Genomic DNA, 26,526 nt, shown 5'->3' with positions numbered 1-26,526 from the left:
ACGGAGCCCCGAAATCGACGAGGCCCCAGGCGATCGCCTAGTTCGCCAACCGTTAAAAAGCTCCTCCAGCAGTTGTTATCGTTCGACTCTTTCAAAAGACATGGTTTTATGTCCTAGAAGTGGAGTTGCTGCTGATATTTCGGTCTAGAGGATTAGTCACAGACACTAATATATATATTATAATTTTTGTACATTTACAAACAAATTTTAGTACGGGGTAACGTGCGTTGGTACTGCCTCTCTACTTGGATTTCTATGTCTATGGATTTCTGCTTTAGTTCTACATCCATTAATGCCTGAATGTCTAAAGTGCATCGAAAACAAAAATGCTGCCAATTAAGTAAGGGTGCCAGACAAAGGAAAGGTTCAGAATCATTTCCAGGATAGGTATGGATTTAGGATAAATTCTAGGACCAGTATCATTTTTAGAACTGGTATGGGATTGGAATCAGTTTCAGGGCTGGTTCAGTATCAGTTCCTGATTTATAGTACTGGAGTTCAAAAACAGTCCATAGACCGGTATGGATTAATGACCCGTCTCAGGGCCAATATTGGATCAATATCAGTTCCAGGACCGGTATGAGGTTGGGATATGTTCTATTACATCTACATCGGTTTTTCTTGAGGATCCGTTGCAGGAATCGTATAGATTCAAGATAAGTTTCACATCCGGTAATGGTTAAGATTCTTGATGTGCCACATGGATTGTAGGAGCAATTGGGAATTTAATTCATAAAAATCCGTAGCCAACACTCAGGATTTATACTACAAGCTTATATTTTGCTTTTAAGGCCATGCTTATTGAGCACTCCATGCATACACGCCTTGAACCCTTGTGTTATTAAGGCATGTTGTTAAGCTCGGCACGATATTGACGACTGTGCCACGAGTTCTGCATTAGAAGGACGAAGCATTTTTCCTCACTAGGAACAAACCACTCGCATCTACGATAGTTTGGGTGCATTGTTCACGTACAAAATACGACTCCCCTTCGCCCTACACATCCCCCCCCCACCACTTACCGATGTATAAATCGTGCATCGTAGAAACGCAATAGAAACGCACCCCTGCCAGCTGTCAGTTGTGTACCGTGTGCGCACGGCAAACGTCAAACGGCCGTACGGGGAGCGAGCGAGACGACAGTCCCGGGCAGCGCATAGTTGCGTTTCATCAAAACAAAAACGCAGCAACAAGAGAACAAGCGCTCGGAATAGTAAGGCAAGCGGTGCGCCACGATTAGTTTTGGTACGTTTTCGTTCGCTGTTTTTTCCCCGTGGTGCAATTGCACAATTACAATTCGCATCGCATCGCGACACAACACAAACAACGCGTACGGTGAATCCCTGCCCACCCACACGCAACTAGCGCGTGGTTCGGTTCGAGGCATGGCCGAGGCTGCACCGTTTGGCATGAGTCAGCTACTGCACTAGCGCCTAACACTCCTGCCCCGATGACAGAACTCGGGCAAGGGATCGAGTGAAGCTGCGTTTTGTGTGTGTTTTTTCCCCGTTCAAGAACCGAAGGAAAAGACGTCTCCAGTTTTGTTGCGGTACCCCGGTAAAGACGGACACCAATCTCTCCTGCCCCACTCTGGTGAAGCGTATCGAGCGGAGGGAGCTGCAACCATGTCGAACCTTTACCTACTTCCAATCTCCGTGTTTTTGCTGTTCAATTTCACCTTCATCGGCACGTTAGTATTGCGTATCACTGCTCGTTTGCCCTTTCCGCCTGCTAAATCTCGCCTTGGGCTTTCACCGTTTCAGGTACATTGCCGCAGTACTGCAAGGGCATGTGGTGCCGACGGTACCGTACATCAGCGATGCGGCCACCTACTCACCCGAAAGCTGCGTGTTTGGGCAGTTCATCAACATTGGCTGTGTGCTGCGTAAGTAGAGGCGTAAATCGAATTTATGAGGGGGGTTTTTTTTAGTTCGGTTGCCAATCTATTGGAGATGAATCATGCGACCAATGACTCAAGTATATGGGATAATTACAGTAAGATCTAAATCCATAAAAAAGGTTAAGAATAGTCAAACAGTTCTTTGATAGATTTATGTTTTTTTTTATGTTCATAAATTCATACATGCAAGTATTCTGCAATGATCAAGTCATAAATCCTAAATTCCACAATAAAAGAGTAATTGCAGTTCGATGATTCAGCAGTTTTTGCTAAACTCTGTTAAACCCTTCTAGTTGGCATCACCATCTACGTGCGCTACCGGCAGATACAGGAGCTCTCGTTCCGGCACAGTGACGTCCGGCAGGCGCTGGGCCGGTGCAGCGGCATCGGCTTCTGGATCGGTATCGGCAGCTGTCTCGGCATCAGCATCGTCGGCAACTTCCAGGAGACGAACGTGCGGATCGTCCACTACGTCGGTGCGTTCCTGAGCTTCGGGCTCGGCACGGTGTACTTCTGGATACAGTCGTACATCTCGTACTACATCCAGCCGTACATGGGCACGATGCAGAAGGCGAACCTGCGCATGGCCCTGTCGGTGGTGTGCACCGTGTTCTTCATGATCGTCGCGGTGACGGGCGTCATCTCGCACATCCTGTTCCGCGGGACGGACCCCCGCAAGTGGTACCCGTCGGACGGGGGCTGGGAGTATCACGTGGCCAGCTCGATCTCGGAGTGGATCGTCGCGACCGCCTTCTGCTTCTACGTGCTCACGTTCACGGACGAGTTCCGCACGATGCAGCTGGATCATCCGCCGGTAAAGCCGAACGTCTCTTAAAGCTTTAGCTCCACATCCCCTGTGTGACGATGAGTAACGTTGTTTATGTGTTTTTGTGTGTTGTTATTCTTCTCTCATTATCAATTATAGCTTATTCTGCTGGAAATTGACTCATCGCGAACGTACGAACCGGTCATCAACGATGCGCCCGTCGCCGTTATCTCGTGATTTGAATCGCGGCACGATGGCAACGAGCGCACCAGCCTGCGAGCATCAACGCACAGCCTTAGCCGACCGGGCGCACCCGCTGACGACGATGGTGAGGACGGGGGTGAGGACGGGGACGGTGCCAGTAGCAACCAAAACCACCGTCCGGTGCGATCCTTCAGCGATACTGATCTCAAACTGCTCTGCCGGCGCTGCTCCGAGCCGGTCCGGTTCGCCGGCGGTCGAAAGCGCTCCCCGGTGGCAAGGGGTACGCCCCAGTCCCGGCGTACACCGTCGGCCGGGTGCAGTGTTGCGAACCATCCGCCCGTCGCCGCGGGCAAGCTTGGCTCGCTGACACTGTCGCTGATGCTTGTCGCCCTGATGGAAGCACTGCACTCCCTTACCCTTTACTTTAGTGACAGCCTGCGGCAGAGCTACATTTGATCGTACGTCGTGTTCCGGTTTTCCACTTCTCCCTGCGACCGATCGGGGTCACTGTGCACCCTAGCAATCCCATTTAGCGATAGTATAGGAAGGAAGGTAGTTTCGTTACATGCACACTTTTATTTAATATTTACAAGAAAAAGGCCACCATGTTGGGGATTTAGTGTGGCGAGGAGTAATATTAGGTTTGAACAAAAAGGCAATTTGGTTGTTTTATTTCTCTTAGTCTCTTAGCACCACCTCCCTTATCCCACTTAGCTCTCGAATGCTCTGCAGTTAGGATCCGAGCATCTTTAAGCGAGTGAAGTATGCAGTTATTTGTTGTAAATGAAGTCTGGTACTGAAGCGTTGGAGCAAGATCGGTAGGGTAAGGAAGAAACAACAATGAGCTGTGTTATAGAAGAATGGAAAACAAATACCAATGCTCGTAATAATTCGCTAGTGATGAAATAAAAAACAAAACATAATCAACTACACATGTATCGATGGTGGCTTGCTCTTCTGACGACGCAGATCATATTGAGGTTGAAAATCGCCTTGCTGAGTTTGGGCAGTCTGGATTCTGTTTCGCTGTTACCGACAACGATAAGATGTAAGCTTACGTGTCTTGTCCAGCGGTAAACTGGACGAATTTTGAGCGTTAAGCATCAGTGATGACGTCAGGGCTGTCATTAGGAGAAGGTTTTGCATCATTGAAACATTCAAAATATCCTGCATCGGTCTATCGAGCCAGTTCGGACAAAGGCTGGGAATCACATTTTGGTGGCCTTATTCGGGAATTCGTTTAGCTCTGGCATCTTGGCTATTTGGTCAGTGTTGAATTCATGCGGAAACAGGTGCTGATAATCTTGAACAGTTTGATGATTTACAAGTACCGAAAAGATTCAAGGCGATTGGGATTTAGGAGCAATAAATAAGTGGAGAGAGCTCGGAATCGGAACTATCGATTCCGATTCCAGAATTGGAACCGGGTCCAGAGTCGGAATCGGTTTCGGAATTTGAATCGGATCCGGAATCGGAATCGGAGTCGGCTCCAGAATCGGAATCGGCACCGGCATCGAAATTGGAATCGGCTTCGGAATTGGAATTGGCTCCGGAATTGGAATCAGCTCCAGAATTAGAATTAAATTCGGCATCGGAATCGGCCTCCGGTATCTGAATTGGCTCCGGGATCAAAATCGACTACAGAGTCGGAATCGGCTCCTGAATCGGAATCATCTCCGGAATCGCTTCCAAACACGGAATCGAAATTGGGTAGGTCCGATTCCGAACTTCCACCAGTATATTGAATGCTGCGGCCCCTATTCAACACTTTGACTGGCACATCACCCGTATCTGGGTGACGGGTTTTATTCCTATGTACTTGAAAACGATCCATTCTCATGGATATCCCGGAACTGATACCCATGTCGGAGCTTATTCTGATTCCGGAGCTTATTCTGATTCTGGGACCGATTCCGATTCCACAGGTGATTCCGTACAAATTGGAGCTAGTCGGAATCTATTCCTACCAAAACTTCATTTTCCCCATCAGTCTCGGCATAACATTTAATGTCAGGCTTGGCATAACAGGGACTTCCAGAACAGTTCGTTGAAGTATCTCATATAGCGGGAAGATGTGGGAAGATATACAGAATATGATAAACACGTGGTTGGATGCTTGGGAGCGATGAATAAGTAAGGATGCTTGGGAAATTCCCGAATGCATGGAATTGTACATCCAATGATAAACTTAATTAATCGGAATGCTTCAACACCTAAAGTCACCTTCACCTGCAGGAAGATAGTCAGTAACACCTTCTTCTAGAACGGTCATGCGATAATAACACTATCTCGGATCGGTGCCATTTATCAAATGTGATAATTGATCCATCAGAAGAAGAAAAAAAAAACAGGCACCAAGACACGCTACACACCAACACACGAAAACGGCGTTCTATTTCCCATCGCCTGAAGGTTGCCGAAATCGCGTGATCAGCTGATGGGGTGATCCCGCGCGCGCCTCCCTCGCCAAGTCATATGATCATCCTCTCGAGGTTCTTCAACAACAACACCACAGAGCTATTTTTTTTTTTTGACAGACCTTTGTGTCAGTGTGTCTGGTCGGTATGTTTTCATTCACTAGCTCGGCGCAGACCCGCAGGGGATGGTGAAGAGATCTATGCTGGCCGTGCGGTGCGTCACCTACACAGTGAAAATCTTTTAAGCCGGTTAGCTTACCGGGTAAGGGCCGGCAGGCAAAGTCTCGCGGATTTGTGTTGTTTCGTGTGAGTGTGTGGTATTATTTTGTGTTGCTTTTTTTTTTGCTCGCCACTGGGCACACACATGTTTTGTGTGTGGACCAAACAGTTCAGTCTCAGTTCGACAGTGACCGAAGACGCAGTAGGCCGTACCATACCCTATCAACTGTCTGGCAGAGTTCAGTGCGTTCGAGCGCGTCATAAGCAAGGTAAGTCCGCGAGAGGGAAAGGGCTTTTTCTATTTTTGTGCGTATGCCTTCGGAGATTATTATTTCATAATCGCGTGCGCGAGCAGACGAGACGATGTTTGCAGTTTTTGTTGTTGTGTGTGCGCTGCGAAGCGCCGGATGCAAGCTGGGGAAGGGTGTATTGCTCTTATCTGCTCCCTTATCAAGCTTCCTGTCGTTCGCTGCGACTGTTGGGCAGCTCTTGGTCAAGTGTTGGGGATTTTTTGTCTGTATTTTTTTAATAAGAAAAAAAAACTGTTTAGTTAACAACAAATCTCTCAAAAGTTTGTCAAACTCTCAAAACTGTTGCAAAGCGACAAAAAGTGACATCATCCACATGCGCGTCGTGTTGCGAAACTCAGCCCGATAAAGTGACCGTGCTAATAAACGACGCTTCATTCTCGTCATTATACAGCACGCGGCAATGGAGAGTGCGAGCGAGAAGGAGCGCACCAGTAGCGTGCGCGCAGCTTCCCCAGCCGGCGGCGACCTGCGCAGTGGTTTTAAACCCTCGCCGAGATGCGCGAACAGCCGACACAAACGGAACGAACGATCAGCGTCGGAGCGGCGAATTAGCATTTATTGCTCGTGTTCGTTAGAACCCTCTGGTTCTGGTTGTTGTGTTATCACAATTTGCGGGCCTGTTGTTTGCGCGATGTTTTTGTTTTCACTCTCTGCTTTTCGCTTCTGTTTCGTAAGTGCGAGATGGTTTTTTGATTTAATCAACGACTTCTAGCGCTTACGGTGAGCTTGTTCTGCCTTTCCGAATACCGAACGGAGGGGGGGATCTTGTGACGTCAACTATGAGTTTTGCGTGAGAGAAAGAGGGATTTCAACCGGTGATGAAAGTTAAAAGCATGAATCAACAAATTGGACATTACATATTATTAAATTCGCTCCATCTAACCGTCTTCGTCTACCCATATGATTGTTATGAGCTGAGCGTACATTTGGTTCTGGTAGAAAAGAAGTCTTAACCAAAAAACCAACAAAACACAAAACCACTTCAACAGCCATCTCTCCAATAGCAAGCACACGTACACGTGCCAACACACGTATCTGCGAAGCGAATCATCATCATCATCATCCCGCTCCAAGAGATCATTTACCCTCCGGTTGCAGTTCCAAAATTTCGTTGAATAATTCAACAGCTGATTCTTTCATTTTCTTTCGCCAAACCCGCGCAACGCACGCTTGGCCCACTGCCAACCGTATCGGCTCGCTGCTGCATCGTAAAGTTAAACATGTTTCCATGGCCCTTCACCAACGCACCAACCACGGCAGCCACGATTTGGCTAGGGTTGGTGTCGAAAATATTGGCCGACAAAAACAAACGGTGCGGGAAACGTGTCGAGCATTCGGGAAAAAACGGGTTTTCCGTGCTGCCGTGCCTGGGCCGCTAACAAATCGGCAGTAAACGGGGATCCGCCCGGTGTGGCCGGCGCGATGTATTGAGTTGTCATAATTTGGCTGCGTTTGATGAAACGGTTTTTAGCTTCAATTCACAATTCACCAATTTGCCGGCTCCTTCCTTTTGAGATAAAAAGGGGTAGCAATTGAAACAAAAAAAAAAAAAAAACAACCCACCATTTGATTGGATTGGGCTGTAAAATGAGACCCTTTTGGGCATGGTGGGAGAGAAAAGTGAATTTTATACTTCTAGTATTCTTCCAACTTCCAATCATTACCCCATTTTGAAGGGTTTAAGTGTTGTATGGTTGACTAGTACAAACAGGCGTAGAGGTTGAGAGAGATAGATAGACTGATAAAAAGAGAGAGAGAGAGAGAAAGAGAGAAAGAGAGGACCATCAAAATGTAATACCAAAATGTTTTTGCTGCTTAATGTGTTCATTTCGTCGGTTTCGAATTATTCTGCAATTGAGCACCCCTGCTAACGCCTGCCAATGCACCATTTGTACGTATGCATTGCGAAGTGATTGAGTGTGTAAGTAAGAGTTTATAGGGCACGGATTAACTGCTGTAGAAGAGAGCAATTAAAGCGCCCGGGGCACTGTAGCCATGAACTGAAAATGCAAATTCCAACTTGATACGGGCGGCAAAGGGCGGAAGCGCTTTAAAGTTCTGAACAAGCTGAACCCCGCCAAGCTGCTGCGGGAATCTAAAGGATCCAGGCGCCAATGATGAAATCGCCCGGAAGGGTGGTGTAAAGCGGCCTGGGATCTGCGTCCTCCGTTTCACCCTTATCGTCCTGGGTGGCAGAAGCATGTGATTAAAATCAATAATACCAGCCTTTGCCTTTCGTGGCTCGGCGCTCTCGTCAGGCTCTCTCGTATTCTTCCACCGCTGGAGATGGGAAGTTGGGGCGCATGGGGCGAGGAGTGTAGATAAAATTCGCATAAAAATGGAAAATGTAAAGTGGAAACCTACCTGCCAACGAGTGGAAGTGGATATCTAAGAAGCAATAAGGGGTGGGGAATGGAACTCATCCTCCAATTCATCCAGATGCGTATCGAAGTGTTCCTCCGATATCATCTGCGGCTGGCAGTTGATAATGGCAATAAAATGTCAATTTCTCGCTTCACTTCGCACTCGCGGCAACGAGGGACAGTTGGAGTGCGAGTGGGGGAGGGTTGTGCGAGTAGTACACCTGTACCCGGGTTGGGGTGTAGGGTTTCGAACGCACCGCGTTTTCTTACCAAACGCAGACGTGGAGGTCGTGACATTAAAAAAAAAAAATAAAAAACAAAACTTCCCCCCGAAGGGTCGGTAATTTAAAACCAATATTGTGCCACATTTTAAAGCTCTCACGGCTGGTGAGGGAGGAGGTGAGGAAAAACGGGCTTACAAGGCTCGCTCGAGTGGAAAGGAGCTCACTCAGAACCAGTTGGGGCCTCGCTTGAGTCTATTTGAAGGGTCTAAAAATACAAATAAAATACAAAGCGGAGTTCGTTTTGGGGGAGGGAACCTCGCTTCCGTACGTAAATCCAGGCCCTAATCTATTTGGGTTAATCATCCGTCACCAGGTTCCTGGGGATGTTTCCAAGGAGAAAAAAGAAGACGAAGAAGAAGCATAAAAAAGCGAACCCATTTGGCACTTAATTATTGTCAATCTCGGCTGCGCTAACAGTCTCGGAAATCACCAAAGGATTGGTGAGGGGACGTTCGGTCCGCACTGGTTGGGTGGGTTGACTTTACATCAGGTAGGTTGGGCGACTGTCGGCAAGGGAAAAGGCAAGGTGCAGGTTCACATCACAGCCAACCCATCAGGGTAATATCGATCGAAACTCCTTTCAGATGCTGTGCTTCCTCGGCACAACGGGTTCCGGTTGCGTGCGGCTTGTTTCGCTCGCTTGTGCCTCGTGTGTGTGTGTGTGTATTGCTGAGGTAGAGCGTGCGTGTGTTTGCGTGATTGTAGGGTTTAGGCGTGCAGAAGACAGCGCTCTGAGTTAACTCCATCACGCCAGCATCCAAGCCGGGATGCTTGGAACGATAATTAGGCTCGGCGAGACTGCTGTGACCTGCTTCACCTGCCAGTGCGAACCGGGGGTGTAGAGGGTTCTATTGACCCGGAAGGATTGATTGAGCAGCTCGGCCAAAGCAGCCAGGGGCCCTTTCTTACATGGGCTCAATCGATCCCAGCGCTGCTGTGTTTGCTGTGCTGACAGGTATCGAACGCGTAGACGAAACACAGAGGGAGAGGGGATTTTGCTCGTGCACATTGGTAATGGGTAGAGTTGTCAAAAATCCGGAGTCGATTCCGACCCGTACGGAAGACGTTTGGAATCGTCTGGAGCCATCCGGAATTACCTGGAGTTGTCCGGAGTCGTCGTCCAGAGTCGTCAAGATTAGCCCGAAGTCGCTTGGAATCGTCCGGAATTGTCCGGAGTCATCAAGAGTCGTCTGGAATTGTTCGGAGTCATCAAGAGTCGTCCGGAGTCGTCCGGAGTCGTCCAGAGTCTTTCGGAGTCGTCCGGAGTCGTTCGGAGTCGTCCAGAGTCGTTTGAAGTCAGAGTAGTCCGACTTTGATTTTGACTCCAATCGACTCTGGACGACTCTGAATGACTCAGACTCCAGTCGATTCTGGATGACTCCGGACGACTTTGAATCCGGGCGGAACTAGTGGTTCCCATTTTGCTGGAGTCGGTATCGGACTAACAATAGTTGAAGTCGGATCGGAGTCTTGCGTGCGCTCCAGAGAGCACATCACTAGTGCACACCTCGTGCAACTCGGGGAACGAAAACTTCTGGACACACTTCTTCGGAGCAGTTCGCAGAAGTTCTTGGCTGCGGGTGGGTCACTTGGCTGTTTTGGCAGATTTTTTGTGCAACTTCCTCGTGCGCATTATCGTACTATATCGAGCAGTGGTTGAAGTCTGTGTGCTTTCGTTGCTGCTTCACTGCAGACCTTTTTGGGAAGCGATGAGTGGGAGCCCTTTTTAGTTTTTTTTTAATTACATACCTTTTTCCGTCACCTCCGAGAGGCGTTTAGAGCTGCTGAGAGGATGTAAAACTCATAATTAAACCCCTTGTCTAGTGTGATGACGGGTAAGCTTTCGCAAAACCAACGCAAGAACACGGAGAGAAAAAATCGATAGTATATTCTCCTGTTTTTTCCGCTCACTCGCCTACTCACCTTTCGTCTGGCACGCTTAGATGGACCAGTGTCGTCCACGGTGAAATTTGCATTCGCTCAACAACTTTTAATTAGATCTGCATTTAGCTACAAATCCCTTACGGCAAGTTCTCTCAGGAACTCTCCGGCAACCTTTTTGCGTCGGCTCGTTACAGATAAGCCAATGGCGGGCCCGCACTATCGTTGCGCTCATTTCGACAACCCCCGCACACCGGTGTGCGATTGATTGATTGATCTTTAGTGTTTGCTGGAAGAAGCAAGATCCTTCGGTCCGGCTAACGATAACACTCGGAGCAAAGGCACCTTCTAGGGAAACGACTTGGGACCTGTTAGCGTGCAAGGGTGAAACTGGGGGCGAATCAGATCGCGGCAAAGATTTGCTCATAATTAAATTGTTTGTACCTCGGCAGACGCTTGGTTTGTGCAGGGGCGGGTGGGGATGTTACGTTACTCCCGAAACTTTCCCGGATCCACCGTGAATCCCACCGAGCGAGCGATGAAGGGTTCACAGTAATAATAATTCAAATCTTTCGTTGAGGAAAAGGCAAAAGCCCTCGCTTCCTGGGACTTTTGAGTTCGATCGGAAGTCATGATTTAGAGCCGGACTGGACCGACCTGTGAGGAGAGAGGGGTTCCAAGGGGTTCCATTTCGAAGGGAAGACCACTCCTCGCTGCTTTCATTACCGGCAACTGGATCGTGTATAGTATTGAATATATTAATTCGAAATCAAACTTTAACCATCCATTCTCACCGAGCTCTGGCGCTTCAGGTGCCGCCGCTTTCCAGAATTTTGATAACACCCCTCTGCTGTAAGGGTTAGGATAGCTGGTTCTACTTCAAGAAAGCAACAAAGAGAGATGAAAACGCGAGCAGAACGCTCCTTCCCCCAAAAGAAACATGTTTGATGTGTCGGCGAACAGAATTCCGGCTATGGCGCTATGGAAGAAAATTCAATTACCTGATAAGGTCAACCCAGCTGTCAGGCCGGCCTAACCGAGGCATGGGCTCGCGGAAATGGGAGCTGGCGTTTGGCTTCTTTTTCAATCCCACGACGACATCTCTTTCCCGCGACCGGGCACCATCGAAACCCCGCTGAATGTACCCAAAAAGTGTTTAAAAAAAACCAAACCAAACAAAACAAAACACCTCTTTCCACAAAATAATAAACGATAAGCTGTAGCAGCAGAAGCAGCAGCAGCAGCCGGCCAACATCAGCGCGTTGAGTTACGAGGGTGCAAAAATGGGGAAAAGGTTGGTGAGGTTTTCCGTGTAATCTTTCCTGTTTAGTGGAGTGGAGCGCTTTTTCACTTCACTTTATGGAACAAATGAAAACTCCGGCTTTTGTTTTTGCCTTCTCCGCTACCTTTGCTGTGTCATTTTGTGGTGCCGTGACCAGGAAACTTTCGAAGCGATGGGAGAGTAAGGCAAAAGCAAAACAAAAAACTTCAAACGAAGCGTTGTTTTCGTTCGAGAAGAAAAAAATATATCCCCCAACCCAATTGATCCGTTAGCGAAGTTTAGTAGGTAAAAAATCACAATGAAAATGCATCACCTTCTTTTTTCTCTGTTCTCAGTAGATTTTCTTGTCCATTTTCTCTCGCACGATAGCTGATTTCAAGTTTCGTCGCCGTCCTTTTAAAAAGGTTGCCAAAATTTGCATGATTAATGAGTGTGCAAATATCTCATTGCTTAGCGCGATTTTGTTGATCGGTGCAGAGCAGCAGAGAGAGCGAGAGGAGGAACAAAATTTGCGTCGCAAAGGCGAAAAATCGAATCTCACCCTCGATCTTACTGCTCGCTGAATATTTAAAAAAAAAGTGCCGGCTGAAAGTGAGGATAATTTTGATTTGTGCGTGGTGTATATATTATTCCACGATCCTTCTCGCCTTCTCTCTTTTGTGTGGGTTCTCTTTTTATTTCTCTCTCCATTTTTTTTCTTCTCCTTTTAAGCACAGCCAATCTGAAACGTGTGTGTGTGTGTGCGCGCAATTTGGAGGGTTAGTCGCTGGAGAGTCATTTTTCATTTTCGCCCCTATTCACAGCAAGCCAGCAACAGTTGGTGAAAATGATTGCTAATTTGCCATCGCGACACCGCCACGGCCTTCCGATGACAGGGCAGGTCGGGATGGCTGCTGTGCGGAGGGTTTCAATTTTTGTTATTCCTCTTGTATCGATTAGTCGCGCACGTCCCCTTTTCGCTCCACTTTTTGTTTGGTTTCGTCTACTGTGGCTGTGCGAAACATTGCAGGCAAGCTACTTTGTGGCACTCTACCGACGAAAGGGCAAGCAAGTAGGAAAATATCGATCGAAGCATCGAGAGCAGCTCAAAAATAGATTTAAAAGCTGCAAAAAAACAATCACTTTAACGATCCAAACCATCACCCTCCGCCCCCCCCCCCCCCCTGTCATTTTGTGACGCTCTGTGGTTTATGTGCGTTTGTTTATGTATTGATTCAAATCAACCTTTCTGTTTCGAAGCTACCCAGCAACAAATCCACCATCGAAGGAGCATACGCGAGCTAAGAATTACACGCAACAAAAAAAAAAAAAAAGAAGAAGGAATCATTCACTCGACAAAAGAAGACAAACGTGAAGCTAGTGCGCCCTCTGCGAGGGAGCGTAATGGGGCGGGAAGTTTATAAATGTAGCTTTTTTTTGTCCCTGCCTCCTCGCGGTCGGCCAACCCGCGTTTCGCCGAAGACTGGTGCGTCTGCCGTCCGCCCGAAGCCGTCGCCGTCGGTGGGTCATCAACTGGGAGTGATTTGTCATAAAAATTTATGTCAATGCACATAAATCTTCCGCCCTTGGTTTCGCTGGTACGGTCGAGCGGATGCTGCAGCACACTGTGGGCAAATGTGGTCGTCTCGGGGGACGAAACAAGAGAAAAAAAGAGGCAACCCGCGGCGAGCTTAGGCAATGTTTTTGTAATGCCGATTTCTATCTGAAGTATGTTTTGGGCTCAGTTTTTGCTGTTGTTCATCGTTTACTGCCCCTTGATTGCTAGCAGCATTCAGTGATGTTGTGTGTGTTTTTTTTTCACCGTTTAAGACGTAAAAGACAGTTGTGTGTTGCTTTTTTAATTTTCACCCACAGTGAAAAGACCGATGGTTGACTGGAAGCGGCGCCAGGCCATCTATCTAACCGTGGGCACGCCATGCAGGTGCTGCCCCAATCGAACGCGTCACGCTGGAAGTTGATCTCTCTCCGGCGGCCGTAAACTTTATTAACCCTGGCTGCTTTGGGGATTTTTCCTTTCGTGTGAGGAAAGCTCAAGCCAAGGGGAAGCAGGAGGAAATTATTATAACCCATCATGCTTCACACCACACACCCATCAGCATCGTTCCCGACCTTCACACACGGACTGGGTCGGGTTCGTGTGCCGTGGTTCGCTAGGTTAAGTGAATTTTTATTCGACACCTGCCATCGATATCCCCCCCCAGTGCCTGGCGTTCCCTGGCGACGGGGCTAAAGGCGTACAGAAGAGAGACAATGAAACACGCATGAAGGTGTGCGTGTGTGAGCTACAAATTTTCGATCATTTTGTTTCGGTTGCGGGAAGAATATTAATCTTTCGCAATAACGATTATTATTTGCGCGCGTTTTTTTATTGTTTCACAGGTGGAAATGATTCTAAGGAATTTTTACACATTTTTCAGCAGATTTTTCACTTTCTTTGCAGTGAATTAATGTGGTTTCCTTAATTAAAACACTTTTTTTTCGAAATTTGTCCCCTCAGCGTCATTGAGAATCGATCACACAACCTTCCGTTTGGAAGATCGCTTGCTTGACGCGACACCGTGATGCTACGCTCTCGCACAGCTCGCTACAGAGTGCTTTTGATTGTTGCGCGATTCTCAAGGGAACACGAACATGATTATGATTTCAAGTTCGGTCGAGCTTTGGGCACACGGAATAATAATAACAAATAAACGCTGCAACATTTCCATAATCTTGTAGTACAGAAAATAATTACAAAATGGAAATCATCTCTCTCTCTCTTTCTGAATTAAAAATTTAAATTAAAGCACCAACGAAACCTATTCTTCACCCAAACCTAGTTCCTAGAAAGAAATGTAACTCTCAGAGAGAAGGAGAGAGAGAGAGAAAAAAAAACGTTCTGTGCTTTTTTTTATGATACGAAAAACAAAACGTTATTATTTTCAGACCTTCAACTCCCCCCCCCCCTCACTCCATCCCGCACAGCTCACCATGTTTTGATGGCATAAAAATTCTGAAATTAAATTTTACTTTCGCCCGCCCGATCGCCGGCTGCTTCGTATCCCGCGGCGACGCTGTATATATTGCTGGCCTGCTGTAATTTCCCGTCAGCGCTTGTGCTTTGCTTACATACCTCCCCTCGACCTGTACACTGCTGCTGGATATTCGGACCGAAAACAAAAAGACTGCATATAAATATCCTGGCCTGTTGGAAGGTTTTCGTGGGTTTTGACTCCTGCTCGCCTGACAGCAGGGACGGGACATGCTCAACCATCTCAGGTGTGGACACGGCAAAATGGTTCAATTGAAGCGAAAATGCCACCGAGAGCGAACGATCTGAAAAAAAAAGAAAACACACACACACACACATAAATGCAAACCCGTCCACCAAATGCACACCGTTTGCGGGGAAAGGTGCGGGCCAGGTGTACTGGTTTGAAATTGTTTGCTGCGAAACTGTGCTGCTGCTGCTGCCCGGACACGCCATTTTACATTCTCGCTGCTACAGAAGTAAGAAAAAAAGGTATGAGAAGCACTAGCCGTTATACCACATCACAAAGCGAGAACACATTTCCGCGGCGTGTGTGTGTGTGCTTGTGTGGTGGAGGGTCAATCGTGGCTGTTTGCAAAAAAAAGGAAAGACAGAAAAACAGCACATTTCTTCACCGTAGCCCCGCGCGCTCGAAATGTAGCTTGAGCCATGAATAAAAAATGAGCCCCCTGCTTTGCAATGGCTGTGTCCCCGCGGAAAGAAGCAAGTACAATCTGTGTGGATGTGTTGTGCATCGGTATTGGGCACGAGCTTCTCGGATTACAAGGCTGGCGAAAAGAAAAAAAAAAAGCGATGGCACAAACGGGATGATTTTTTTACCTTGTTGTAAAAGGTTGATTTTGTGTACGGTTGTGTTTTGTATTTAAATATTTCACACATTTATTGGATTGTGCTTTTTGGTGCCACTTTTTTTTTGCAATGGTTTACTGACGCTGGGGTGGAGTGCATGCGGCTAAGTTTGCTGTTTTGCAACGGTCCAGGAACAGGTTAGGAAAGCGCAATAATATTTCACCAACCCCAAAAAGTCAAGACAATTTCAAGGGATTTTCAATGTCACAACAAGCACACGTACGAATAAAAACACACCCACAAACACACATAAATACATGGGTTTGTTACATGCGGTTGGAAATCACACAGACACACACACACAAAACGAGCCCACAGGGCAGGGAAGCAATGGCCCTGCCCGGCTCTGGTGGCGGAGCTTAAAATGATGATCACGTACGCTAACGTCGACTGCAGCGACCTCTATCCATCGTGGCAGGTTATTGCTCCCTCGGCGGTTGAGGTTTCCGGCTTCATCTCTGTATCATTCACCCCTCCCCCCCCCCCCCACACCAACCTGTAGGCATGTGGCAATCTCCTGGCCGCCTAATATTCGACATAATTTGAGCCGATCGTGCCGACGAAACTGCGCACGTAGGTTTGGTTTCGCCTCTGCCCTGCTTTAGCAGGGCTTATGCGCCGCTAAGCAGCTGCTCGATCCTTTTTAGCCTTGGTGCCTTACGGTGGCGTGCGGTGGCGTGGCGGACCGGCTAATATTTTGCTATGGTTTATTTTCGGTACGTGTTGTTCCGGGCGCGTCAGCAAACCGTCCACCGCTGGGGAAGGTTTGGCCGCTGTGTGTATGTGCGGCCATGCTTTATCGGAGTGGAAGCAAATAACATCCAAATCGGTCAATCGGCTGCTAATGGAAGCTGTGCTTTTGTGCAGCTTTGTGTGGCTGAGTGTGTACGTATGTGAGAAAATCGTCAGGCACAGTGTGTGTGAAGATTATTACTGTGTAGGAGGAGGAATAGAGAAGTGGGGGAAAAGGGGTTAAACAGGTTTTTTTTCTTCTCTTCCCTCCGCACTAGTGTCTGAGTGTGGCTCAGTGGTTTTTGCAAACAAAAAAACTGCACTAGAAGCCACCAAAAAGCTACATTTGTGGTGCGGATTGCATACCGTAAGGCGCTAACGTCCATCCTGTCCATGGGCGAGCGGAAAGTTTCGTCTACAATAAGCACGCCACCATCGTGTTGCCACCGTGGATAAGTAAAGTTCGTTGTTTTGCGCGATGGGTAAGGTTTGCATACATTCAGGCGTCATGCAATGAGCTGAGCTGAGCAGCAAATGATTGCGATTTCCCCGGAAAGGTGCTTTATCGTACCGGCGGTGATTGTGAATCTGAATGATGGAGCCAACTCGTTATGGGTGATGATGAATGGAGGGGGCACTGGTGGACCGGGGGGCGGGGAAACTTCCTTCCACTCGACAAAAACAGCCGGGCTGGCAAATGAAGCTCTAATTTTTTCAAGCCCGCGCACAAAACATTTCCTCCGGACAGAGACCCTTCACCCCCCAACCGGATGGGATGGGACCTATCATCATCATTTGGGTGAGAGGGGGGGGGGGGTTTGGGTTGGAGAATTTCACCCCGCCAATGGTTTCCCGCTTGCCACGAGCCCCTTCAGAGCCTGGAAGGTGTACACTACCGGGGAAGCTTTAAAGTTATGTCATCATTCCCAGTGTGCGTGTGTGTGTGTGTGTGTGTGGCTGTGGCTCGATGCTATACCGACGAAGCGTCGGTATTGGGAAATGGCCTGCCGTCACCTGCTCTCAGCAAGACTCTCGGCGTGGGTGGGGTGGTGAGCAAATCCTCTGGAAACCTTCGCCAGCCTCGGTTTATTATGGTAGCACAGTTTTGGATGCTCCTGTTTCGGCCGTGATAAGAGTGAACGCCTCAGACGAACGCTGTCTCCGGTCTTCCTGTTGAGTGGGGGCATGGAATGGCACGCAGCGCCCGCAGTGGCTGGATGAGGAGGGAAGGATGTTTAACATGGATAAAATGTGAGAGTGAATAAGCACGCCGGGGAGATAGCGTGCATGGGGGAAAAGGGGAGCAAAGGGAGCGCGAGAGAGGAAAATCCCACGAAACAATGCTAATAGATCCGCTTCCATAATAGATCCGGCCGCCCGCTCGCTATCTCCACGTTCAGCTGTTTCGCCCAAAACCGTTGCGCCCTGCGTGCGGAGATAGAGGGAATGGTTTGTGTGTGTGTGTGTGTGTGTGTGTGTGTGTGTGTGTGTGGGTGTGTTTGTGGAAAACCCGCTTGCCGCGGAAAAATCGATCATACACTGGTGCTGACACCGCAACCGCCGGAGATAGTGTACTTCTTTTCCCACATTTTTTTGGGCCGTCGTTTTGTTGCTGCTGTTGTTGTTGTTGAGGGAACAAGAGGTTAGCTGATGCTTAAAAACGTACCACCCACCCAATCCCTTTCTCGTCCATTGTCCATTTCCACCCACAAACACACAAAAGCTCGGAGCGGACGTCCAATGAGGTCGAAGGAGGGCTCAAAAGCTTCTCGCAAAAAAAAAAAAAGAAAATAAAACAGCTCTTCCAAAAAATCAATAATCATCCCCGAAAAGCCCACCCAGGTGGTGTCGCATTGCTGTGGCTACGGCAGTAGGGGCACGGGCAGCAGGCGGCGATGTACCTGCCGCTACCTTCGTACACCTTTAAGCTTACTTTTATTGCCGGCTTTTCGGTCGAATGGAGGGAAGAAAATGGGAAGCAGAAAAGAGTCTTCTTCTGGAGTAAAAACAAAAAATAACAAAAAACATTGGATGTTGCAAAAACACTGAAGGAAAACTCTTCGACCACCGCGACCTCCGTGATACACGTGCTTCCCTTTGCTACAGCATCCAGGGGGGCAGTTGCTTGTACGGAGCGGCAGCTTTCCAATAGTCCGCTGATTAGTGGACCATGTTGTGTCACTGGGATCGCTCTCGACGGCTCGTAGTTCGTTTCTCTGAGTGTTTGCGTGTGTGTGTGTGTGTGTGTGTCAAGATGTCAGCTTATTCTTTTCCAACCCCTCATCCCGTCAAGGCCACAAAGAAATTGTAAAAGGAAAAAAAATCCCTGAACGGTATTGTCCGATCAATTGGGTCGAGTTTTTTTTTCGGAGGGAAGCATTTTTGGGTTGTGTGTTCTTAACTTTGTCGTGGAAGACGTGGAAAGCGAAACGCTGGTGCCGAAAAATAAGGCAGAAAGGCGAGGGAAAGAAAACAGTAAACCAGAACAACCTCTCAGGGCCCCGAGTTCTTTTGTTACGGCAGGGTGGGTTCGCTGCTTCCTCTGTCCGATTGTGACCGGAAGCTTACCGTGTAGGGCTGGCACAACAAATAAGCTACACTTGGGAAGTGGTGGGCCCACCGAGGGGAAGGGGGAAGGATTCAAAGAACAATGGAAGATGTTTTTCACCGACCAGTTCCCTGGGGGGGGGGAGGGGAAGGAAAGGTACAAGATTGACGAATGATGATGATTGAGAATTGAGAATTGGAGAGGAGAGGATACATAACGTGTCGCCGATTCCATCTCGTCTGTGCTGCATCTGATCCGGCTGAATAGTGTTTTTTTTCTTTCCTCTCTCATGTCCCGGGTGGGTGCTGAATAGTGATGGGAAAAATGAAGTTTTGGTCGGAATCGATTCCGACTAGCTGCGAATGTTTGTGGAATCTGTTATGAGTTTATAGTATGCCGATATTTTGTATAACGAATTACTTTAATCATAGTAACCTATGATTCACTGTGGATATAAGTTTCTATCTGAAATAAATTCATTCAGGGCCCATAACCTATTGGCAGTAGTGCAAACAACCAGCGTATTGTATGGTTAGGAACAGAATGACAGGAACAGAAAGGGGGTGGACTATGACGAAACCTACTCGCCAGTGGTACGTCACAGTTCACAGAGATACCTTTTTGCGCTCGCTGCTAGACATAATCTTATGGATGCCATCACCGCTTTTCACCAAGGTGATCCTGACCAGGAGATATATATGGAGCATCCCCCATGCTTTGTGCAGCATAATAAGCGAACAATGGTGTGCCGCCTAAACAAAGCTCTATACGGGCTAAAACAATCAAGCCGGGTGTGGAATGTGAAACTAGACTCAATGTATATTGCTCAATGTACCAAACCTGACATCCTGTTTGCTGTCAACCAGCTGAGTCGGTACAACACCAACCCTGGATCAAGTCACTGGCAGGCCGTCATCAAACATTTGATGCGGTATCTCAGAGGGACATCTTCTATGAAGTTGAAGTATTTCTCACCTGGTGATAACAAGATCGTCGGCTATTCAGATGCTGATTGGGCCGCTGACGCAGATGATCGTAAATCAACAAGTGGATGTATATTCAAAATCCAAGGAGGAGCGGTTTCTTGGAGAGTAGAGTATGCAGAGTATATGGCATTATCTGCCGCTGTACAAGAAGCGTCCTGGTGGCAGGGATTCTTATCGCAGTTTGGTAAGGATGCCCCAATGAAGTTGTTTTGTGATAATCAAAGCACAATATGTATTGCTGAAAATGGTGGATACACACCAAGAACCAAACATATTGATATAAGACATCATTTTATACGAGATGCGTTGGATCGAAAAATTGTGCACAGCTCGATTATTGGAATACCGAAGATCTGGTTGCAGATGGACTAACGAAACCACTTCTTCTTCTTTGGCACAACAACCGCTGTCGGTCAAGGCCTGTCTTGTGCCCACTAGTGAAGTGAGCTTGGCTTTCAGTGACTTATTGTTACCATAGCAGGATAGTCAGTCCTACGTATCAGGGGACACGGTCTATTCGGGATTTGAACCCATGACGAGCATGTTGTTACGTCGTACGAGTTGACGACTGTACCACCAAACCGGCCCTACGAAACCACTACAATGTTCTGGATGCATATTCTTTAAGTTTTACAACGCGTTGATAACGCGTTGATAAACGAGCTCCATAGCCATTGAATTAAAAAGCAAAAGAATCTGAGAACAAGGGCGTTATGTTATGATATCCCGAATGTTGATTTCTGGTCGTATTGATGTAAATTTTATAAATTGCATTGTGTAAATTAATTTATTTATTTAACAAATAATAACATACTCAATTAAATCTATCTGACATGTCTCATGCTCAGAGATCACATCGAATGTATTCAGAATGCTATGGAGATGCTGGACCTAACTTCGAATCTAGCGCCGATTCTGATTTCCGGAGCCGTGATTACAGAGCGATTCCGGAATCGAAATTAATTCCGCAGATCAGGTAGTTCCGATTCCGAGCTCCCATCACTAGTGCTGAACGGCACGAGTCGGTTCACGCTGAAGATGGAGCCATTAGGGAGAGGGAAACATGTAACAACAGGCCGTTGGGAAACATGTACGCCAACAGGCAAGGGAAAATGATGATGATGAGCCACTAATGGTGATGTTATCGAGCAGAAGAAAGGAAAAAAACGCACACACACACACACTTAATCAAGAAATAAATAATTTAGCTTAATAAGTCAACGATAAGGCGTATCTGGGAGCAGCGAATATGTCATTCTGACGGCCGTCGCCAGTGAGCTCGTAAAAAAAATGTAAAATCAAACCCGAGACGAATGATTCCTTCCATTTTGTGGTTCATAAAAATCAAAAGCAGTTTAGCCGCAATTTTACCGTCCTTAGAATTGCAAATGGTTCTATTACCCGGCAGCCAGGCAGCCCGTAAACGTTACGGGCTAGTCCAATGAAAGGAAAGAAGAACAAAAATGAATTGCGCTTGAAATCCACTAAACCCAGCAGCCCAGCCAAGGGAAATAAAGCGCCCGGGCAGCTGCGTTGGATGGATCGTTGACGCTGGTGCTGGGGCACAGCGCGCGAGTGTTTGCTGCCTTTCTACGCCTGTCTCAAACCTTCGCCTGCCACTTTGCTACCTTCGCTTACGGTGTGTAGTGCATCATTACGGGAAGCAGCACTCACCGGCAAATGGGCGAAAAGAGCGAAATACAACCAGCAAGCGCTCCACTCCGGGAGTTCGCACTCGTCGCATCGGTTCTGCGCTTTACCCACAACGCAACAGCGCTCGTTCAACTCAACCAGTGTACCAGTCGTTTCGCCGAGGTATTCCGTGCGCGATTATGCGATTACCTTCGTCGGCTGGCCCTCGAGAGACTTGGAAAACCGGGCACGGTGCACGAAGGTACAAATCGTTCACCGGGAGTATCCGGGAGCTGGGCTAGGACGACGGGATGCATCACGGATGACGAGCAAGTCGATTGCGATTGACGACGCGGTACGACGTGGCTTTGTTGTTTGGTTCTTTGCCCGCCCTACCGGTCCTGCTGTGTGCTCTGTGTGAGGTTTTTGAAGAGCGGAATATTATGCGTGTGCTGCTCGCGGCGGAGGCCGCTCTTATTGGGCCGCTCAATGGCAATGGCAGCGGGATGCTGGGTGGAACGAATCCATTGTTTTTTTGAAGTTGAAGTATGAAGTATTTATGTGATGTCGAACCGATTGTCGATTGTCGAGCTTTTGCAGCTCTCTGTGGCTCTTCGTGAGGCAAGACACATCCTAAACAGAGTGGTTTTGTAACGTGGATTGCATATTTTACGGGGCATCTTTGTGGAAGGGTGACCTTTGTGAACGACTAGTAGGCGATGTATTTGCTATCTTTATATACGGCTTTCCTGACAAGGGATTATGTATAACCCCGCTCCGAGAGGTCGCTACATACGTTGAATTTAATAAATAAATAAATAAATAAATATTATTGAGTAAGTTGAATTTTCCCCAAAAGTACAGAGTATGCAATATATCTTGTTCTTTTCAAAAATGCTATAAAATGATAGTAAAATGAAAACTATAAGCGATATTTAGCGAACTTTTTTGTATTTAAAAGCTTATTTCTTTCGGTTAGCATTGGAATATGGTTTGCAGAATAGATGAGATCCATATGGCTGCCATGCATCGGTGGCTGCCATCGGTTGAACACTAAATAAAGACATCTTGTACGACAGATTGCATACTGTAAGGCTGAATTGATCCTTACCCTATATCGGTCCTGGAACTGCTCCAAAAACCTGGATTTGATCCCGAACCTATAACAGACCTTACACTGAACCTAAGCTGGTCCTTATTTTTCATCGTCAAGTCTCGAAAGCCAGTATTGGCCGGCATGCCCCGTTACCCCTAAAGAAGGTTATTTGTTGCAGTAACTCTTTTGTAGAAATGTTGTTGCAACGATTTAAGACATCTGGATCTAAAGTGGCGGCCACCTAAAGTCTTCTGACATTGAGTCTTCCTGGAATGTTCCTTGTTCCACTTATCACCTTGAGTGCTAGAACAATTTTGTTTGTTTTTGTTAACTCCAAGATAATATCTGGGGTTTTTAATCACTTTCGAACGCGTGCAATGTGATTTTTAACTCCAAGGGGCTCATCAAAAGAAACTGAATCAGAATCCATGCCAATCCGTGGACTGATTCCAAACCCATGTTGGTTCGGAAATTTAATAGAATTAATACTAAAGCTCGAACTGATTCCAATCCCAGACAACTGCTTGAATTAGTGACGAACTTACTCTGGTCCTGGAATTGATTCTGACACCATGCCGGTTGTGGAATTGATCCCGGTCACATCCCGGACCTGGAATTGATTCTGAACCCATACCAGAACTTCCTTTGAACCCCTACTGATCCTGGAGCTGATCCTGATCCCATATAGATCCTGTAACATATACGTACCAATACTGGTCCTTGAACTGATTAAAATTGCCTATTGGTTGTATGTCTGGAACTGATCCTGACCCCATTCTGGTTCCTGATTCTGTTGCCTTTTTAATTCGTCTCTAGAAATAGTACCAAATTCTGTCTCAGACAAGGAACTATCCAGTCCAGTGGTTTTCCTATTTGTTTTGTTCTTTAATCGGCAGTTCCTGCGGTACTATCGTCCAAGTCGGACGACATAACATCATGCTCTTTGTGGGTTCAAGCCTCGCAAGGATCGCTGTCCTATGCAAGGATTGGCTATCTGGCTGCGTGGTACTTTAATACAACGTCTCTAAAGCCTGTGTAGGCCAGTATGATGTGTGATCTCTACGAGAACATTTTTTGTTGCAGTAACTTTTTTAAAGAAATGTTGCTGGACCTACAGCGTTGCGGCGTTGCGTTTTACATAACCAAAGCTGTTGCCATTGTGTGAATGACAACTAAGCAAAAGGTATCCAAGCAACCGCTGCAAAGTAACGCTGATCAGCCTTTAATAGAATTTTATTTTGATCGGTAGAAAGCCAATGTGAGCATAGAGAATACGCCAGAAGCTATGCAATGTTTTTAACAATATGATCCTATTACCAAATACTCAAAGAGCAAAGCATTTTTTTCCATTTGTTTTCGTGAATTGTCTAACCCCCAATATAGAATAAACCCCGACCAAAAGTTAAATTCTTCTTTCCTTCCGTTCTTTTTCACACACACCCGCAAAGGTTTCGAAAAGCTCCCTGCTCCTTCCCTCCGCCTGAAATGTTATTCGCGGTGACCGATACGAACTAGGGAGAGCGTGTGCGTTTGAAAGTGTTGCGCCGCTGTTGAAAGTGCCTGCCTGTTCCGGTACGAAGCAGTATTAGGTTTGCGATCTGAGCCCCTGTCTCCCCTCTCCCGCCCCGCGATGGATAACTTCGAGCGCATACTGGTCGACGTCGACTGCAGCCGGTACGAGGAGGACGCCTTTTCGCTGCTGGACAAATCGCGCGACGTCAACATTGTGCGCGACCTGCGCTCCTCCACCGTGTCCGCGTTTGATCAGTAAGTGTGCCAAGTGTTCGCTAACCGACGGGTGTGGTTGTAACCGCTCTAACCGATTGCCCTGTTGCCCCGTACCCGTGCGTACTGCTCTTGCGATCTATTTACTACTTAAACTCCCTTTCTCGAACCCAATCTTATGAAAAGAACGAGCTTCCCCCAGCTGAACATCTCCTCCCGGACGCAGCTCAAGCAGCAGCTGTTTCGCGAGCAGCTCAAAAACAGCGAGACGGGCCCGCGGTCGATGGTTACCTCGCCCGGGCCGCCCGTCCTGTCCGTCCGGCTGCCGCTCGAAAACATCGACATCGAGCTGCCGAAGAAGGTGCTGCAGGTGGAGACGCGGCTCGAAAACCCGACCCGCTACCACGTGATCCAGAAGCAGAAGACGCAGGTGCGCGAGTACGTGACCGCCGCCCTCAAGCTCACCAAGCAGAACCTGGTGCGGGAGTCGTGCCGGCACACGCGGCTCATGATACTGGGCCGGCTGTACGATTCCTTCATCAGTGCGAAGCCGGCAAGCGCGGGTAGCGGTGGAGCCGGTCCGCCGGCTCCCGCAGTACCTGGAGCGGGCGGTGGTGTCACGCCCGCCAACGGGGTCCCGCTCGGCCCAACCGCCGCCCCGAACGGACCGGGCAAGGCAATGAGCAGCATGGTGGTCGGTGGTGCGCCGGCGGCGATCGCCGGTTCCGCCCAGTCGTCCGGTACGCCCTCCGCCACGCCCACGATCGAGCAGCAGCAGGAGTGGCGGCTGGAGATGAAGCTGTCCTGCCGGTTCGGCAACAAGCTGTACCAGACGTTCGTGGACGAGTTCGACTACGTGCGCGACCTGCTCGGGCTGATCCGGTTCGAGATACCGAAGTGGGTGTTCGTGGTGTCGGAGTTTGAGGACGAGATCTCGTCGTACGAGTGCAACCGGGCGGCCCGGGCGGCACAGCAGGCGGCCGTCGCTGCCGTCGCCGCCGATCAGGAGTTCCTGGTGCGGCCCGGGCTGGCCGGCGAGAAGGGCTCCAAGCACGAGAAGTTCATCGAGCCGGAGGTGCGCGATCGGATCAAGAAGGACAACCACAACTGCAGTAGGTATTTTTGCGCCGCGCCACGGGGCCACGGTGGTCCACGGTGCTATCGAACCGTCAGGGAGCATTGTACGGGGGTTTTGCCGGGCTGTTGCTAACGTATCTGTGCCGTGCCGTGTGTCGACACGTGCCTCAGCCATTTGAAGCTAATGTGATGATCGAAACGGTTGTGCAGGTTATTCGTTTACCTGCCAAGAGCTCATCCAGAGTCTGTTCATATTGTGTGTGTAATTCTGTTTTTTTGTGTTTAAATAATTCTTACCAAACATTATCGCCTAATGATTGTAGCGGCCGGCAGAAAATGTCTTTCCCCGGCAAGCGGTGTGCCTTTTTTTGTTTTCCTTTCATTTTCCCATTTCTCTTGAGGTGGCAGAAGGGGGGCGGTCGTCACTCCAGCGGGTCGTTTCCATCTTCCAGCGCCAGTGCACGTTTTCCTCCAAACACCAGTTTGTCTGACCCGCGGCTCGGGTTTTCGTCGTAGCGGTCGCTATTCAACCCCAAACTCCATCAGCCGCGATATCGTTTCCTGTAAATGGTTACAACCACCAGCACTCGCTCTACATGGATAAAGATAACCTCAAAGCAAACAAAACGTGCGGTTGTTTATTTCTATTGATGGGCCCGGTTCGTTCACCCACGCACGCAAGTGTGACCGAAAACAAAAAAAAAAAACAAACGTGGTTGATCTGTTATCTGTTCACTCAACTCCACCCCCTGCCGCTTTCCTCCATTATTGCTGCCTATTGTTGAAGTGTGTGTGTGTGTGTTTTTTTCCCTTTTGCATCTCAGGCTCCACCATCTCCTAGTATTCTTCGGTATCGAGTTTCCTGGCATTTTTCAGTAGAAAGTTTCGCCCGAATCGTGTCGAGTGCCACGGTTCGCGCTGAACGTTTGCGACGATTGGTAGGGCAAAAGCGGGGCCAAATGGGCATGTTAAGCGGTTTAGTGTGTATTCTTTTGAATATGCCACAAGTTGTGATGTGCTGTATGGAGCGCACCCACGAATCCGATCCGACTCAGACTATTGTTAGTTCGATTCCGACTCCGGCAAAATGGAACCATTAGATCCGCCCGGAGTCGGAGTCGTTCGGAGTCGTTCGGAGTCGACCGGAGTCGTCCGGAGTCGACGACTCCGAAAGACTCCAAACGACTCCAAACGACTCCGAACGACTTCGAATGACTCCGAAC

General features: G+C 48.1%; 2 protein-coding genes across 3 annotated transcripts; both read left to right on the top strand.

Annotated features, from left to right (window-relative positions):
- Positions 1-1,115: 1,115 nt before the first annotated feature.
- On the top strand, positions 1,116-3,802 carry LOC120905447 (DNA damage-regulated autophagy modulator protein 1). Its single transcript, XM_040316220.1, has 4 exons — positions 1,116-1,690; positions 1,764-1,885; positions 2,194-2,714; positions 2,826-3,802. Exons 1-4 carry the CDS (start codon positions 1,626-1,628, stop codon positions 2,901-2,903), a joined length of 786 nt encoding a protein of 261 aa, XP_040172154.1. The 5' UTR covers positions 1,116-1,625; the 3' UTR covers positions 2,904-3,802.
- Positions 3,803-5,398: 1,596 nt separating this feature from the next.
- LOC120905445 lies at positions 5,399-25,930 on the top strand. Of its 2 annotated transcripts, XM_040316218.1 has the most exons (4): positions 5,399-5,549; positions 5,676-5,775; positions 23,950-24,268; positions 24,413-25,930. In XM_040316218.1, the coding sequence occupies exons 3-4, from the start codon at positions 24,132-24,134 to the stop codon at positions 25,434-25,436; spliced, it is 1,161 nt and encodes a 386-aa protein (XP_040172152.1). In that variant the 5' UTR covers positions 5,399-5,549; positions 5,676-5,775; positions 23,950-24,131; the 3' UTR covers positions 25,437-25,930. The 2 variants fall into 2 exon arrangements, with proteins under 2 accessions (XP_040172152.1, XP_040172151.1); XM_040316217.1 differs by having other exon boundaries at positions 5,399-5,775.
- Positions 25,931-26,526: the final 596 nt, after the last annotated feature.

The sequence above is a fragment of the Anopheles arabiensis genome, chromosome X (genome assembly GCF_016920715.1).
Source record: "Anopheles arabiensis isolate DONGOLA chromosome X, AaraD3, whole genome shotgun sequence".
NCBI lineage: Eukaryota > Metazoa > Arthropoda > Insecta > Diptera > Culicidae > Anopheles > Anopheles arabiensis.
This window is presented reverse-complemented; position numbering and strand designations above follow the sequence as displayed.